This window comes from Pomacea canaliculata, linkage group LG5, assembly GCF_003073045.1.
Source record: "Pomacea canaliculata isolate SZHN2017 linkage group LG5, ASM307304v1, whole genome shotgun sequence".
NCBI classification, from domain to species: Eukaryota; Metazoa; Mollusca; class Gastropoda; order Architaenioglossa; family Ampullariidae; genus Pomacea; species Pomacea canaliculata.
This window is the reverse complement of record NC_037594.1, coordinates 7,724,973-7,742,300: the sequence shown is the minus strand read 5'-3', so window position 1 is coordinate 7,742,300 and position 17,328 is coordinate 7,724,973. Positions and strand designations below refer to the sequence as shown.

The 17,328-nt window shown below is 39.5% G+C and overlaps 2 protein-coding genes across 16 annotated transcripts in view; one reads left to right on the top strand and one right to left on the bottom strand.

The window, feature by feature from the left end:
- The first annotated feature begins 61 nt into the window (after positions 1-61).
- Positions 62-9,626, top strand: LOC112565094 (solute carrier family 23 member 2-like). The gene is made up of 11 exons (XM_025240366.1): positions 62-777; positions 3,152-3,309; positions 3,899-3,996; positions 4,531-4,616; positions 6,747-6,928; positions 7,143-7,263; positions 7,402-7,558; positions 7,868-8,121; positions 8,473-8,746; positions 9,028-9,123; positions 9,299-9,626. Exons 1-11 carry the CDS (start codon positions 637-639, stop codon positions 9,523-9,525), a joined length of 1,794 nt encoding a protein of 597 aa, XP_025096151.1. The 5' UTR covers positions 62-636; the 3' UTR covers positions 9,526-9,626.
- A 1,816-nt stretch (positions 9,627-11,442) lies between these two features.
- LOC112565092 (WAS/WASL-interacting protein family member 1-like) overlaps positions 11,443-17,328 on the bottom strand; it is a 38,299-nt gene continuing 32,413 nt past the window's right edge. For 13 of the 15 annotated variants that reach the window (XM_025240353.1, XM_025240359.1, XM_025240356.1 and 10 more), the window contains 5 exons: positions 16,968-17,197; positions 15,862-15,990; positions 15,228-15,308; positions 14,141-14,290; positions 11,443-13,721 (listed from right to left, as the gene is read on the bottom strand). In XM_025240353.1, coding sequence (XP_025096138.1) covers positions 13,611-13,721; positions 14,141-14,290; positions 15,228-15,308; positions 15,862-15,990; positions 16,968-17,197 — 701 coding nt within the window. In that variant the 3' untranslated portion in view covers positions 11,443-13,610. The remainder of the gene's footprint in view (positions 13,722-14,140; positions 14,291-15,227; positions 15,309-15,861; positions 15,991-16,967; positions 17,198-17,328) is intronic. The other 2 variants (XM_025240361.1, XM_025240350.1) reach the window with 2 other exon arrangements.

Sequence of the window (17,328 nt, the reverse complement as noted above, 5' to 3'; positions counted from 1 at the left end):
TACTTAAGTCACAAACCGTAACTCACCTCTCACTTACCTCCCCTGATAAATCAGGAAACCATTTATGGTAAGTAGTTGCTGGTTGGAGTTTCCCAGTCGCAAAACTGAACTGAATTAGTGGCCTTTTGTTCCACTAGGGTGACTAGTCACATGAACCTCCGCAAGTCCACAATGCCAGAAATAATGCATTTCTCTCTCTTTCTCTGCGTGTGGTGTGGGAGGGGATGGGGACGCATGCTGGCATGACAGAAAACTAAACAATCCATTAAAAAAGAAAGCATGGAAGAATGAATGGATGGAACAAGAAATAATAGCGGGCGAAAAAAAAAACCAAAAAAACAGAGAGAATGAACGAATATCATGTAAAGATAGAAAGAGAAAAAGACGTCAGAAGAAGGGGAAAAAAACAACACACGGGCCGAGATATGAACTTGCCGATCTCTAAGGGACAAATTACTGACAATTTCTATAACAACCGTGATTTCAGTGCCGTATGTGTATTAATATTGGTCAGCTCAGTCGCACGGATGGGTGGCATCTGTCACTGTCACAAGCAGATGATGGTCTTGATGGCGCCACGTGCACAGATTATGGAAAGAACGGAAGGATGGGGAGCAAGCGATTCCTGCTGTAGCAATGGACGGCAAGGAGGACAAAGCAGTGCTGAAAGAGGAGGTGGAGGAATCGATTGAGATAGAGGAGGAGCAAAGAAAACGACTCATTTATCGCACGGGGGATCTTCCGCCAGTCCGCCTTCTTGCTTTGTTCACATTGCAGGTAAATTTAACACACCTGTTCAAGTAACACCGATCGCGAAAAAGTGTGTGACGTCGTGTTAGGTACTTGAACGTCACTCTATCGAGCTCGCGAGAAATGTAAGCAAGGTGGCTGTGATCGATGTGGTCGAATATAACTAAGGTGGTTATTTTGTTCAAAGCTTGTCTCAGTTTTAGGACTCAAGCCTGTGGTTATGTAATCTGTAGCTTTGTGGGGGGTAACTAATCTTATTTAGCTTTAAACAGACTGAAGGTCCTGCTTTCGTACTTCGTAAATGACATTTATTTCTGAGAAACTGCCAGCAGATTCAATGTGTTTACATGCTCTCTCGTCTTCACTCTCTCACCATCCCTATTGCTCAGAGTGTATGTATCTGTGTATGTGGGTGAGGTGAGGGCGGCCTTGCTGATAAGTAAACCCGGAAATACGAGAGGACCGTACAATGGTCTTTGTCCTCCAAGGCTTATCCCAACCTTCGCGTACAGAGCCCATGGAGTAGAGAAAGAGTAAAGATAAACACTTGTGACCAACGTGGTTAAAAAACATGCAAAATGGGGCAGTCATCCGTGAGAAGTGGATCAAACACAATGAAAAGTTGACTGGCATGTCCGTGCTATACATTTCATGATGGAAGTCACAGCTCTAGAAGGTTTCCTCTCTGCCTTTCTCTCTCTCTCTGTAGTCATGTGACCCGACACGACACCCTGTCGAAGACTATCCTTCAAGGCATTTTGGAAGATATTCGACTCTGCAGTGGCCAGAGAAAGAACTGGGTTACTATTGTTAAAGACTGGACTGGTCGTCCTGTAAGGACCTACTGACTGTCGCCCACAATAGACAAGAGTGGCGGCCATGGCCAGCTGGCGCCTCTATCAATGTGCCACCCCACCCCTCACCCCAACAACGACAGGTGGCGGTCAAGGGACGACTGACTGACTGACTTTCATGTAAACATCTGAGAGTGGTTGCATTGATGTACATTTACTCAATGTTTAACTCGCTCTTGACCTCAGTTTGGATGACTTCTATTGTTATGAACACTTAGATCAGATCGGATGGTCAAGACATGCGCAGTGTGTGATAAGTGATGGTAATTATATAAACGTATATATACTTCTTATTTTATAAATTATACATGTCTATGTTTTGACTTCGATCGTCGATGAAACTGTTGTTGACCCATCAAATAAAAGTTGAGTTCTCTCTCCCTCTCCCTCTCCCTCTCCCTCTCGCCCTCAACAAATGTCACTTGTCTACAAAATCAATTAAACACTGTTAAGAGCAGCTCAGCAAGTTTGTTTTAAAGTCGACTCAGATCAAACGAAAGTTGTTTTTCTTAAAGGAGGTCACCTAACAGCAAAAGAACATTGGTTATATGGGAAGGATACACCGGAAGTAGTTAATACATTCACACACCTGGGGTTGGGGTTCTATACCATGCTTAGTGTAAATATCTGTAAGTAATTTAGAGATCAGAGATAAGGGATCATTGAAGTACTAGACATAATGAAAAATCTTAAATGCTATTCTGCAAAAATAATTTTAAAGTTGTTTGAATCGCAGATCGTACCTACATCGTATACCAGGTTTTTGGTGTCTTAGTGAAAGCATCAAATAGGCTGGTCTGTGGAGAGACAGGCAGGTTCCCCCTGTATATTATCTAAATTATTAAATACTGGTTGCGCTTGCTGAAACTCCCAGATACCCGGTATTCCGAAAAGCATATCATATCTTGTATCTGCTCAGGGGCATGGCAACTGTGTATTAAAAATACCTAGGATGCTATTTACTGTTGGTTTTGGTAATGTATGGATGCTTCACAAATAAATTATTCTTTAAGAAACTTAGAGATAGGGTAAGGCATATTTATTGACAGAAAAGATAGGCTGGTCTTCAGAATAGCTCACACTCTAATATTATGGTGGTTTCAAAAGCTGTATAAAACAAGAAAATTATATTGATATCTATAATAACAGAAAGACGTATGCAAATTTTAGAGTTGGAGTATGAGAGATAAATAATCAGAGGAACCGTTTCTCACAATTTCCTGTATGGTTAACTGACAAAGCGAAAATCTGGGGTTGAATAGTGTTGGTGTGTGAATGTGTGTACAAGGAAGACAGGGTCGAATGGTGGGTCAGGGTGGGTATTGTGGTGGGAGGGAGGTGAAAAGTATGGGGTGTGATACCTTACAATCTTTTCTGCTGTCTTTGCTGTGTAAAATTATGTGAGCGTGTGAAAATACAGGTGAGTAGTGAGTGAAAATTATATGGAGTTGGGTATTTAGACATATACTCTAGCACTCTTGCTGAAGCCAATGTGCTTGAAGCTGTAAACGATGTGTGCGTGTGTGTGTGCGTGTGTGTGATGACAGCAAGGGCTGCTGGGAGTGGCCGGCTCGCTCAGTGTGTCCATTCTTGTGGCGGAAGTGATCTGCGCACGCGATGACCAACAAATCAAGACACAGATACTCAGTGCTACCTTCTTCATGATTGGCATCTCTACCTTCTGCATGAGCACCTTTGGCATCAGGTACAACACGATACGTATCGTTTATTTATTGAAGTGGCTTTCTTTATTCTTTTTAAAAAATACCTATGCAAGGGTTGTCTCGAAACAGAACTGCAGTATTTGAACCCGTCCAAATCACAAACTAGCTCAGTACAACAGATGCACGATCTGAAAAGTTTTCTACCGACTAATCAAAAATGGAAAAACTACAATTATATGATGGCTGATTGTTGTATTGATTAAACCTCTCCGCTGTTAATAAATGTTGCAATTACCTTTCACGAAATACACTTACAAAATATTCATCTGATTGATCGCATTATTTGTAAATTTACAGTTGGGTGTTCCATGTTATACATTAGGATATATATATAGCTTGATGTTAGTTTTAGTCGTTTGAAGTAATATAAGTTTTACACTATCTTTGCCGTTACTACTGTTGAGTGTCGTGTTTCGTGCTCTAAGACACCTCCACATTATGGTGAGATCCAGTGTGCTCAGGGTTAGGTTATCAAGTAACATCTTTGATTAAGTCGACACTTTACTATGTTATTCGACATTCAGATAGGTATCTATGCTAGTACAGCGGGTTTGAAATTGTCCTCTCTAGGCTGCCAATATTCCAAGGAGCTGCATCTACCTACATTATTCCTTTGTTTGCCCTGACTAACCTTCCTGAGTGGAAATGTCCTTCGCATGAAGATCTAGGTTGGTTCTGAGCAGATGTGTATGTGTGTGCGTGCTCGTGCTCGTGGTCGTACCTGCACACCTGGAGCCAGGTGCAAATCTCGCCCCTAGTCGTGTTGGGAGTTTATCTGACTGCTACACGTTAACCATCCATCTGGCGCATTGCAACCTTGGGCAAAAGCCCCTGACCGCTGTTTGCTTGCTGACATTTCTGCTTTTAGTTTATATATAGACTGTGAATAATACCCTGTAGGCTAGGATTATTTTCACACTAGTTTATATATAATTATATAGACACGCCATAGTAGTGCCTTGAAGGTAATGCTTACTTTCAAAGCAGTTTAAGAGACACGTCCTACTAGTGCCCTGTAGCCTAGGATTATCTTCATAGTAGTTTATATAGATATATAGGCACGTGTTCTGGAGGCTAGGATTATTTACACACTAGTATATATATATATGTTACTGGTGCCTGTGGTGGTGACATGTTGCTGCTGACGAGAAGACAATGCTCGTACATCAATTTTATTTTTTAATATTCTTTCATGTCTGCAGTAAAAATCTACAACACATCCATGACACTCGCAGGGAAAGGAACTCTGGCGACACCCCATGACATTATTTTCCCCAAACTACAGCTGGTAAGTCTTGTATCAGGGTGCCGGGTATTCAGGTCTACACAACCTGTCATCAAAGAAAGGTGACACTGCCTATTACTTGTAACGTTTTACAATAATCTTCCACATACCCTTCCATTATCTCTTGACGACTTCAGTTCTGTCCCTTTATCTGCGTGATCATGGGATGGGCGGGAAGAGGGTGAGTGGGGGAGGGGTGTGAGTGGGGGGAGGAGGGACCTGTCCTCCACTAGGCAATACGTCAATAGCGCTTTCTCGGGTTACTAAAAATAGATTGTGACGTCACGCAGAAGAGCATCATGGGATTGCTTTGCGGGCAAACACTGCACGTTGTTCTTTCTGTTTACGCTACGGCGACTGACAAAGAGCGACATTTTTTATATTAATCTCTGAAACAATGCTGAAAACAGGAGGAATCAAGCACTGCTGTTGGGATTTATGTAAATCGGACTCCAGATATCCAGAGCGGTTACCGGAGGGGACGTTTTTTTTATTCCATTTCCAAAGCCTGGTAAGACCAGTGACAAAATGACCCATGCAGTGGGAAAGACAACAGGGCAGGTTCAAGACTGAGAAAGCAAAGCGCCGGCAGTTTTTATGTGGGCGATCTGATTTCCAAAATGTGGAGAAAATAACCAGGAGCACATATATCTGCTCTCTGCATTTTATGCCGGTGGTGGAAAAGGCCCAACATCTGAGAGCGACGAACCAATATTAGCGACGCTTACAGACGAGGAGACAAAAGCGACAGAGACGTAAAATGAAGGCTCCAGCGCAACGTGGCGACCAACCTGCACATTATCAACGGGACAAATGAGAAGAAAACTGGTCCATCCAGGCGTTTTACCCCAAAAGAGGAACTCTTCATTACACTTCTGAGGCTGCGAAAAGGACTTTCACTGAAAATGATTGCCTACATGTTTGACACATCTGAATCGTTTGAGAGCAAATTTTTATCAGTTTATGTTCCTACACTTCAAGTCTGTGAATGTCCCTATGTTCCCAACAAAGGATCGATATAGATAAAACATCTTGCAAAGAGTTTTTAGACAGTTTAAAAATGTCAGATACACTGTAGACTGCACACAATTCTTTTGTCAGACACCCAGGATTATGGGCAGCAAGGCAATGTGTATTCCTCTTACAAGCACCATACCACAATGAAAGGAGTGATTGCAGTCACCCTAAAGGTGCTGCATGTTTTGTTGATATATTTGAGAAATGTGGCATTCTACAACACATTGAACAAGGAGATGTTTTGCTTGTGGACAAAGGGTTTAAAGTGTAGGATTTGCTTTTGTCGAGACCGGCTACTATAAAAATCCCTGCATTTCTAGGTAAGCGAGCTAGCCTGTCTGCAGAACAGGAGATGGATACAAGGAGGGTAGCCAAGGCACGAATTCATGTAAAACACTTTAATGAAAGACTGAAAAAGTTTATGCTTCTCAGTAAAACTATCCCCCTAAGCCTCAGTTGTGTTGCCTCCCAAATGGTTTTTCATGGATGCTGTTTGGTAAATTTTCAGAGTAGCTTATGTATTTAAAAGCAAGTGAAATGCTAATGTACCACATAGATTGTCAAAGATAGAAATGTGGGAGTATTTTTACCAAAAACAGACTGAAAAGAATTGTTGGTGTTAAACTGATGGTCAACCTCTCAATTCATTCAGGGGCATATGACAGAAAAGTATTGTAAATAGATCTGTATAATAATTAATATTATAGGTTACAAGTACTGTTCTGCTTCATAGTAAACAAAGAGAAAAATAAAAAAATCAAAACCGCATTTTTACACGTTCACGTTTTGTTTTTTTTGAACAATAAACTGCACAGCAACGCATTCGCGGCAAACGCTGGTGTAGTACATGTGGGGAATATATTTGTCCGCTTTGCATTCCCAGAAGCCCTTGCGCGGCTAGATCGTGACGTCATCTGTGGAAAGCGCCATTGTAAAGGTAGGTCGACATGTTCACTAACAAAACTAACGATGCTTTATATTTGAGTGATCTCGCCGTGGAAAAGATTCGGGTCTTCACAACCTTCAGTCCTTCTGTCAAACGTTTTGCAGCCCCGCGAAATTCTACCTTCGCTCAAAACAAAGATTTGCTGGTTTTCCACTTTGTGGTGTTTGCAGATCTCTGGCAGTCTGATGGCGGCGGGAGGAGTGCATTTCCTGATAGGAGTGACAGGTCTCGTAGGCTTCCTGCTCAAGTTCATCGGACCGATCACGATGGTCGTGGCCATCACACTCGTCGGCCTTTACGTCTACAAAGTCGCTGTCAGGTTTTGCGAGACCTTCTGGGCAGTGGCCATCTTGTAAGCAAGCAGGTTGTGGTCTGTCATTCTGACATCAAAAATATTACTAGGGAGCAGATTCCTTGGTTGATGCGTGCCGTACAGTTTATGTCAGTCATCAAGGGTCATATAACATAAATCCACAAGCAAACGGATTGATATGTAAATGTCTTAGTGAGCAGTCATTTTTATTTATTTTTTTTTAATTTATTTATTTTTTGTTCCATGAACGAAGGACGGCTGCTTGTGGTATAGTCCTGTCTTTATATCTCGCGAAAACATCAACGCCTATCCCAGCTTGGAATAAGAAGAGAGGCTTCTACATCAAGTGGTATCCTCTGCACCAAGTCTTTGCTGTAAGTCCAGGATAAGGTCAGGGTCAAAGGTCTCGGTGCCATAGTAAGGACATAAAATGTTTTCGTTGTGTCCTCGTCACTGTCGTTCCTTGTTTGTCGTCTGCTTACCTTGCGATCTTTTGCTATATTCCTGAGTAGATCCTAATCTCAGTCGTCATTGGTTGGACGGTGAGTGCCATCCTGACACACGCTGACGTCATTTCCTCTGACCAAAACGGCGTAGGAATATACGCGCGCACGGATACGCACATCGATGTCATAGCAAGCACCGACTGGTTCTCTTTGCCGTATCCAGGTAATCAGGCTAGGTCCCCTGTCTTGGGCCTGTTGTACCCACAGCACACTAACACGTTCATAGGCGTAAGTAACAAAGCCAGGCAAAGGTAAGACTGGGAAGTTTGATATGAGAAATAACAGGTGAATTCTAAGACCTCCCTCACCGGAAAAAAAAATCTAGAAAAATAACTATGGCCCACAAGTATATAATACAAAGAAATTACCTAAATAGATGGGAAATCCCAAAAGAAATGCCTTTCCAGTCCGTCTGGTTCTTTTAAACAAAAAATGTTTCAATATGTACCTCGTTGCCTTGCTTTCATTTCAGGTCGCTTTGGCTTTCCGTCTTTCCACGCCGGAGTCTTCGTCAGCTTCATGATAGCAACACTCATGTCCATCTTGGACTCCATCTGTGACTACAATGCATGCGCGCGCATGTGCTACGTGCCACGACCACCTGACTGGGCCGTGAATAGGGGCATCGCCGTGGAGGGCATCATGAGCATGCTGAGCGGGGGTATGGGGGTCGGGCACGCCACTGTCTCCTATGGAGGCAACATTGGCGCCATTGGACTCACCAGGGTAGACAGTTTTGGACTTTGCACAAGCTTTGAATTTCTGACTAAGGATATTATTATTATTATTATTATTATTATTATTATTATTATTATTATTATTATTATTATTATTCACTAGAATGGAGTTTTTCTTACGAATTCGAGGAATTTGTCTGGGATATTGTTTCTGCTATTTATGAGTGTACATATATTTATATTATCTATTTTTGTCCCCTCCCCCTTTTTTAGTGAAGGCTGGGATGGAGTTGTTTTAGCCATTCAATTATTCGAGGGATTTTGTTTTCAGAAAGGTTGAGGGAGGGATGCAATAAAGCAAAGTTCAGAGTGCCAAGGATGTTATGGTTGTCCTGCGCAGGTGGCTAGTCGCGGTGTTTTCCAGTGTGTCGGCCTCCTGTACATCGTACTTGCCGTGACAAGCAAGCTGGGCGCCATCTTCGTCACCATCCCTCACAGCGTGCTCGGCGGCTGCCAGATCATCACCATCGGCATATTCATCGGCATCGTCCTCTCCAACCTGCAATACGTCGACCTCAGCTCCACCCGCAACGTGGCCATCATCGGTATCTCGCTGCTGCTGGGGCTGATGGTGCCTCACTGGGTGGAGACCAACCCCGATGGCATCAAGACAGGTTAGCCGACAACAAGGACGAGAACAAGTGCGTTTGTGTGTGTTTGTTGGCTAGGAACTCGTATTTCTGTCACCTTTCAGCTTGATTCAGAAATCTTACATCTGCAGTTTGGAAAGAGAAATGCGTCTGTCCAATGATAATTTGTAATTTATTATTTTAATTTTTCAAGAAAATTAACTCCGTTCAGTTTTCTAGTTATTTACTTTTTGCAACATCGTCTTACTTTCTATTTAATGTATTTTGACTGTATGAAGTGTAAATAATAATCTCTCCGTTTACAGGAAGTGAACAGGTTGATCGACTACTGCAAATTTTAGCGGCCAATCCATCTTTCGTTGGCGGCGTTTTGGCGTGTTTTCTGGACAACACAGTACCTGGTATGTAGCATAACTGGCTATAGATATCACAGAAGTGAGTGAGTGGCTATTTGCATGCTTGCATGCTATAATTTCCCCGCTGTGATGGGCTAGCCCAGGATGTCCATGCACTGTAACACCATGATAAAGTTCTAACGAGTCTTTTTTTTTCCTCCATGCCTTTCTCTCACTTAAGGTACACCTGAGGAACGAGGGGTGTCGTCAAATACGAAGAAGGATACCACAACTGTTCTTGAAGAATTTGAAGAAGGCCTTGAAGTATATCGTCTACCGTGGGTGCCAGAGTTCATACAGAAGTCGTGGCTCGCTAGGTTCATCCAAATCATACCTGGCCCTTCACAAGAGGACGCAAAGAAAGAGGACCAGGTTCTGCCTCATCATATAGACTTGAAAGACACTTAAGTCCGAGGTTTTTATGACCGATCTTGCCACTGGCAATCAAATTCGCCGAAGAATGTCCACATAACACTAAAAAGCGCCAATAAAGCAGCGGTGAGCTCGGCTAGCATGAACAAAACTCAGCACGAGAGACACTAGAATACATCAGCACACTGCTAGAATAAAAGGGGACGTGATAGTGAAAGAAGAACGAAGGAGACAACTGCCCCTACTGAACCAATTTCACGAAAGAAGTGAACCAAGGTATAAAGACTGCTAAAAAATCTGTCAATGAATTCTGTATCTATTCTTTAAAACAAGAGTATCACGCTAAACATGTCGATTAGAACCCGGCTGTAATTACCGCATGCTTGAACCACGAACTAATATCCCTTGAACTGTATACCCTTGTAGATGAAAGAGAACTTGCATGTATAAACACAAACCTATGCATTCACTACTGATTACACCTGACCATCAGCTCGTGTCGTTTGTGATTTTCTCTGTTGAGGAATTCAGCAACTGGCTCTGGCAGGGGCATCAAGAATGTCTGCCTCTTTTTTATAAGTCATCGGATGTCATATAAAAAGATAGTGTAAGTAATGAGATTGATAAATATGATTTATTATGCCATACTGTGAAAAATTGTTATAAATACATCTGGTATTATCCACATCTGCAGTGTCACCCAGAATTTTATTAGCCTTCCAGCAGCCAGTGAAGTGCTAAATTTCTCAAAGTGAAAATTAATTAAAAATTGTCGGACATCGACAATGTTGCAAGAAAAGCTGCTTTGGATGATCACCATATCCACTGAGCATGACTTCAGACAGCTTCTACAGAAATAACTAGTAATAAAAATTACAGGGCAACGAGAAAAAAGCAAGTTTTTTAAACCTCAATTTGATGAACTGAACAGACAAATTAACTGCTGCATGTGTACATTTTGGCAGGGGAAGTGGATAGGGCGGGACTCGATCATCACTTGTTCTTAGCCTGGGGCACTGACCCTGACTAGAAAATGGTTTTTATGGAAAAGCATGAAGAAACAGACATCTTCCAAAGCATCCCCTATAGCAAATATCTGTCAGAATATTATTTGATGTTCCAACTTGAAAAAAATGAGGAATAATAAAATTCTGACTCAAGGCCACAGGCAGGCAGACTGCAACATGACTCATAGTCGTGACTGAACTCTGGGTAGAGTTTTATTACACTTGCTTATCAGAGTGGATGCTCCCTTGATGTCCTAATTTTGTATACTGTTTATATACTGCGGTCGCTTAGAACGCTACATGGTCTTGTATCTATGCATGAATGTGCATCCTTAAAACTCTTACATTGAGGTGGTAGTAATGTGTTTTAAATTTTGTTTTGTCATGCCTGTGCACTCTTCAAAGGATTCTCTGGGATATTTATTCAGCACTACCAGCATGTGTTAAATAAAATACAATACAGATATTTTTATCATAATCTGATAGATACAGCAATATTCGTATATGATAAACCTGTCTGTGAAATCCACTTGCATGAAATTATATATGCAATAGAAGCAACTATTGTACTACATTATTACAAGTATGGAGGTATATTGGACAGTTTGCACCATTTTATCACAAAACTGGAATGACTAACAGCATGCTTGGGTTGTTTTGTTATTTGCCTTATTCTTATGCCACATGAAACTTTCATTCTCGTTCAGCCCAGAGCAAAGCATATGAAAATATTTATAAACTGTAGCAATTGTGTTAAAATGAATGGCTTCTCTCCAAACAAGATATTGTGCATCTTGTGCACTGACTGTTGTTGGTTTTTGTTAACAAAATGTTTCATTATGTCTGTGTAATGATTTATTGATTTCCTGAGAACTGTTAAGCATTACACATTCAGCTGACACCCCAAAACAACTCTCAGGGTCCTTTATATAGGATCAATAGCACATTTCATTGTGAGTTATTTTATTATGTTTATATCTTTTTTTAAATGCTACACTTGAAAAAAGCAGTAATGATGGGGGTTGGAACTTTCACATCAATATTACTTCCTGAAATGCAAAAGTAGCACCAGTAACAACTGCACTTCACCTGAAACATCACCACTTTCAAAAACATGTGTGGCCATTTTATTGACTTTCATAAATTACATAGTCACATAGTACCAAGTCATTTCTTTTAATCGTAAATGAAATTTAAAAAAAATTCAGGTCAGTCTTGAAAGCATACACATGCAGACAGATTGAAACATTTACAACAAATCAGACATCAAAGGAAAATTAAAAAACCCAGAAAACTGAACAAAAACATACGCTCCTGGATATGAGGTAAGGATCCTCTTTCTGGCCACATTACTTTCTGGATTTTTCTGGAGATTATTAGCGCTGGCTGGGTTGGATAATAAATGGAAATGAGTGATTGGTGGAGGGGAAAAGATTCTGCTGCATGTCAACTTTGAAATTCTAAGCGACAAAAATTCTTCAGCAAAGTTTTCATATTATTTGTGAATGCTTAGGACCTTAAATATAATCAATAAATGGAAATGCAAGATGTAATATTTCCAAAAGAAATTTGTATGATATATGTTTTTCAAATGATTAAATATAAAAGCATATTGTGCAAATATTATTATCCAGACATTCTTGCCGTATGGTGAGCAAACTGGATTTAACACTCAATGTATAATATAACCTATTGTGCAAAACTGTTTGCTATTATTATAAAAAGCATGTTAAACATTTTTGCACAATAATAGCCAAAAATTGTGCACATAAAATGTTAGTGTCCATATACACACATCTTGCCTAAACGTTAACACAAATGTAGACATATGAAAGTGTGGAGATATGCATGTGTGCACACACTCATACAAAGATGCATGTAACACATATATTTCTTCTTCACCAAACCATTTTTATATACTTATGATTTTATTATTTTCTGGTGCATGCAAAATATTAAGCTTATTTTTAATAATGAGAAAAGGTCATATATAGAGTACAGAATGTCTTTATTTGCTTCTGCGTGTGGCCTTGATTGAGAAATACAGACCACTTTCCATTTCTTTACGCACCAATCACTTTTAACAAATAACTTGAAAAATTTGATTGGCGCGTCCTGCTCACACTTTAACTGTGTCATCGATTTGTGTGTGTGTCTAGCAGTGGTACCCAAATAGGTTACCTAGATCATGACAAGAGATGAAGAAATTTAATCTACTCATATAGTTAACTGTGAAACAGTGACAGAAAAAAATTCCACTAAAATATATCATCTCAATGAATTAAAGTTTAAAACTAGAAGAACTGCTTTAATGGTGTATACCAATTTTCAGGCTAGAACAGATTTGATGAAGATCAAAATTTAGAACTCTCTTTCTCTCTTCCAACTGTAAACATGCTACAAATAAAGGTTAAAAACAGAGTTTTCCATCAGTATTTGACACCTTTTAAAACAGTTTTGTCTTTGAGCAAAATGTCTAAGCTTCAGAAATAAAGTATTCATAGTGTACTTTACATGAAACTGTTTCTGCATACAAAAACCAATTCCTCTTTTAAAAAGTTGAATTTTTTTTGTTTGTTCCTAATTGATAATAAATGCATTTTTAAAAGGTTGTTGCAAACAACATGAGTGGTAAAATACCATTTCTGAAACCAAAACATGAATAATTTTTATCATCGAAATGAATGGAGCTGTAGACCCTTGGGTGAGCAGCTATGTTGTAAGATTATAATGTGTATATGCCAGACTGAATGGAAGAACAGGACTAATTTTTGTCCATAATAATTACGTGCAAAAGTTAGTTTCTATGAGATCAAAAAGCCATTTTTGATTGTAAAGATTGACAGTTCACAAAATATAGATTGATAAAGGAAACTAGGATGAATCACACACCTAGTTTCAGCAAGTACCTAACACACTTACAGCTCAAGCAGGTAACACATTATGTGCTCCTGTCTCAAGGCTGTAACCACCTAGCCATGGCTACATGCTCCATCAGGCGTAACGCTGAAAAAGACTTCGTGTCTACCAGTAGCAGAAAAGCAGGCTGTGCTACCTGTGACTATCAGAATCATGATCTTCCACAAGAAGAAGCCAAAAGACTCAAGTGACAGATCACTTCTTTGGTGGGGTCTGCTGCAGTGTGACCTGAGATTTTATATTTCCCATCAAGAGAACATGATGCTTCTTGTGATGACTGATCATTTCTGGAATGTCATTAAAAGCCTGAAACAAACAAAACAGTTGAAAGTTAGGTAGCTCCACTAGTCATGTCTATCTAAATGCTCAAGGATTTTTTTAAAGATAAAGCAGCGTTTGTTATTCAGTATTTAAGTCAGTCAAATGAATACTGAATAATAAACCTACTTTATCTTTTTTAAAAAATGGCTGTTGCAGAAAATGACATTCAAAATAGCACTTATCTCAAATGAAACTTCTACTAAAACATTTTTACCAAATCACACATATATAATATAATCAAACAGCATTTTTGTTGTCAGTTATTGTCAGAAATATAAGTATTTCAGCATTTAAAAGGAAACAACTGATTATCATATCAATAACTGTAACTAATTTTTTTTCAAGAGATCATTTGATTGATTCATACTTCTTTTATGAAACCAGACCAAAACTACACTTCATACCAGTTCATCATCCTTTTCATCTCCAAGTGCATACTTTTTATCATTTCTCAAACGAATGTGCAGATTGCTAACATGACCTTTGAGTAGGACTACAAGTGTGTAGGGAAATTTCGCATTTTTGGTGCTGATGCGAACCAGATAGGTCCCATCCTGAAATGGAGTAAAATATTTAAGCCAACAGTATCTTAAGGTTGTCAACAAATGATTGATTTATCTATCCATCAACCAGCCCACTGATCAATATATCTGCCCACGTATCATTCTATGGACATACAAATAGTAAGAGGTTAAACAACAGTAAATGAAATACACAAAATAACAGCATGTATGCGTGCCGGGAGGGGGGGTGTGGTAGTTAATGTGCATGTTGAACATCGGAATAGTTTGTTCGTAACATGATGATATTTTATGTGAAATGAATAGAGTGCAAACACTGTTAACCACTTCATCCAAACATTTTCTTTCTTTAAACAAAAAATAGTGAAATTTAACTAGCTAAATAAATGTATTAATCACTTGTTAATTTTAGTGCCTTTTTCAGTTTTCCTAATCAACATTCTGATATACACAATATTTCTACTGAAACTGCCAAGACAGAAAGCCCTTCTCAATACCCATAACCTAGTAAGAATTAAACTATATATGTGACATTCTAGTAAGTAAATGTCTAGGCTACTTTTATGGCACTTTCCTCTAGATCCAAAAGTGTTAAATAAAACTCCCTGGTAACCTGAGCAACCTGCCACATTGAGAAATAGTAAGGACCAACCCAAATTTCTCGACCTAGAAATGTCAGATCCTAAAATTGATTAGGGCATTTGAGGTCAGCATGATTCCAAACTGACAAATATCAAAATGTGCATTTCCTCAACTCTCTCCCTACTACTTAAGCCAAAGCTGTTTTACTTCCATATTTATCAAGAATATTTTTTTTTCTTCAAAGAACCTCTTTCTTAATAAGTAGATTATAGCCTTGTGGCAAAGAAGGTAGAGAATGAGACAGAGTATACTTAGGACAATGGCCCTGTTTTAAAAATTGTTTAAAGTCAGCTTCATGTTGTGACAACAGAAATGATAGAGCACTTACTTTTCCAATACTTTTTACCCTTGCCTCCCCCTCTTTACGGTCTATTGGCCCATGATACCAGTCAAATCTGTCCAACCAATCCTGAAAAAGACAGCTATAAGTAAGCGAAAACAGTTCGGGTATATGGTGGCCCAGGTAAAACTAGCCTACGTCCAATCTCCAAAGCCACCTCTGCGCATTCCATATGATATGTTGAGCAAAGTGATATGTCTGGATGGCTGAGGTGGGAAGAATGGGTGTGTTTCCAAGGTGCAAATTATCCAGTCTCTCTGAGCAGTACTTTTCTGCTGTGCCTGCAGCTACCTATTACCACTGTGGAAGGATTTGTGTGCACCAGGTTGTTTACGGAAACAGTTCAGCTGTTGATGGAACAGTTTCCAAGTTATCTACATTAGCTATGCTTATAAACTATGCATTAAAGAGGCTTAAAAAGGACATGCCAAACATTTATTTAGCTTTGGGTTTTCTATTCTGGGTTCACGACCTGCTCTTCACTGTAAAGGGGGTACAAAAAACAAAGCTCATAAAAATACTGATTTAGATATATTTCTTAGGTCACAACTTGTTTGTGCTATTGAATCTGTGTGCTGACACAATTGGTATAATACAATCAAAAAGTTTTAACAGCTCTCACTGATGAAGAGGCATCATCATAAATCTCTTCAGGGTTATCGTCGGTGTATTCTTGCTTTGACACTGATGGCTGCACTGCATTTGGCATCTTGGTTACAGATGGAAGTGGAGGCAGAGGCATAAGAGCATTCTAAAATGAGATATTTAACTTTCATTAGTCATCAGGGAATAAGATGGTTCCTCTCATATATTAATTCTTTATTCAAATTCATCATACTTTGATACAATAAATAGCTAAACCCAAAATTCTTCTAAATATTTTTGACAAATTTAAGCAGTTTACTACCCATCCACAATAAAAATAATTTAAATTCATAAAATTATTTAAAAAATTAAAATACATAATTTTAATGCAACATATATATTGATTGGTCTGTTAGTGCATTAACATGTTTATTAAGCACTGTCCAGCATGGATATAAACATGGGACTTCTGGAACTAGCTGAAGTACTGCACTAGTATGATGTGCAGCTATGCATAAAGAAATGAAAGAAAAATGTGTACATGCACAATATTAGCAAGATATATCATGCAGCTCAAGTCAACATAATTTTGACCACTATTAACTACTATACAGCAACTAGCAGATAAATATAAGTCAGGCAACTGGGAGAGGCAACAGGCATCTACAATACAAATCAGGCGTTTATATCATATGCAGAAATCAGTGGAATTAAAAAATGTGTCATCAGCTCAAATTCCTTTTACATTATCAATGATGGTTTTATAAATTTGGGGAGTTTTGGACACACTGATGGCCAGGATGCAGTTTCCCAGCCTAGCAGCCTGCTGGAAATGTAGACAGTGGGCAGGTGGGGGAATGAAGAAAAGTGTTTTGGTTGCTGCTAAGAGAACAACAAAAAATGGCCGGATAAAGTATGGGCTAAATTCATAGTCATACTTTAACATTTGTCAGTTTAGACAAGGTTTGCCCCTCTTACTATCATAATACTACAGTTAAGGTTTGGAACTGGTAAAAGTTTGGAGTAATGAGTCTACACAGAAGAACTAAAATTAGAGCCAAAATTTGCCTACAGCTAAAAAATACAGAAGCTAAACTGTGGGAGCAGAATCACATCTGGTAATGATGAACTACTGAAGCGCACATTTTTATGGACAGGTGGACTGGAAGTTTCAGCTGATGAGCTGGTCTTGTCAGGGTTAGTCATGCTGAGGGGAGAAGTGAGATTGGAGTGCCGTGGGGGAAGTTGTGGATACTCCAAGTCATGCTGAAGGAAAGATGAGCTCCCAGACATGTTGGTGAGGCTGCTGCTTGCACTGCTGCTGAGGCTGGCCATGTTGAGATCTTGGGGTGAGTTCATCTGCACTCTCAAAGCTTCAAAGCAGGGAGCAAAGCAAAGTGAGTACTCATTGTTTAATATGAAACCATACAAAGGAAAGACACACAGTCTTAGTGTTACAAAACTGTTTTCTACAGACCAAAAACTGAAAGTGAAAAATTCTACT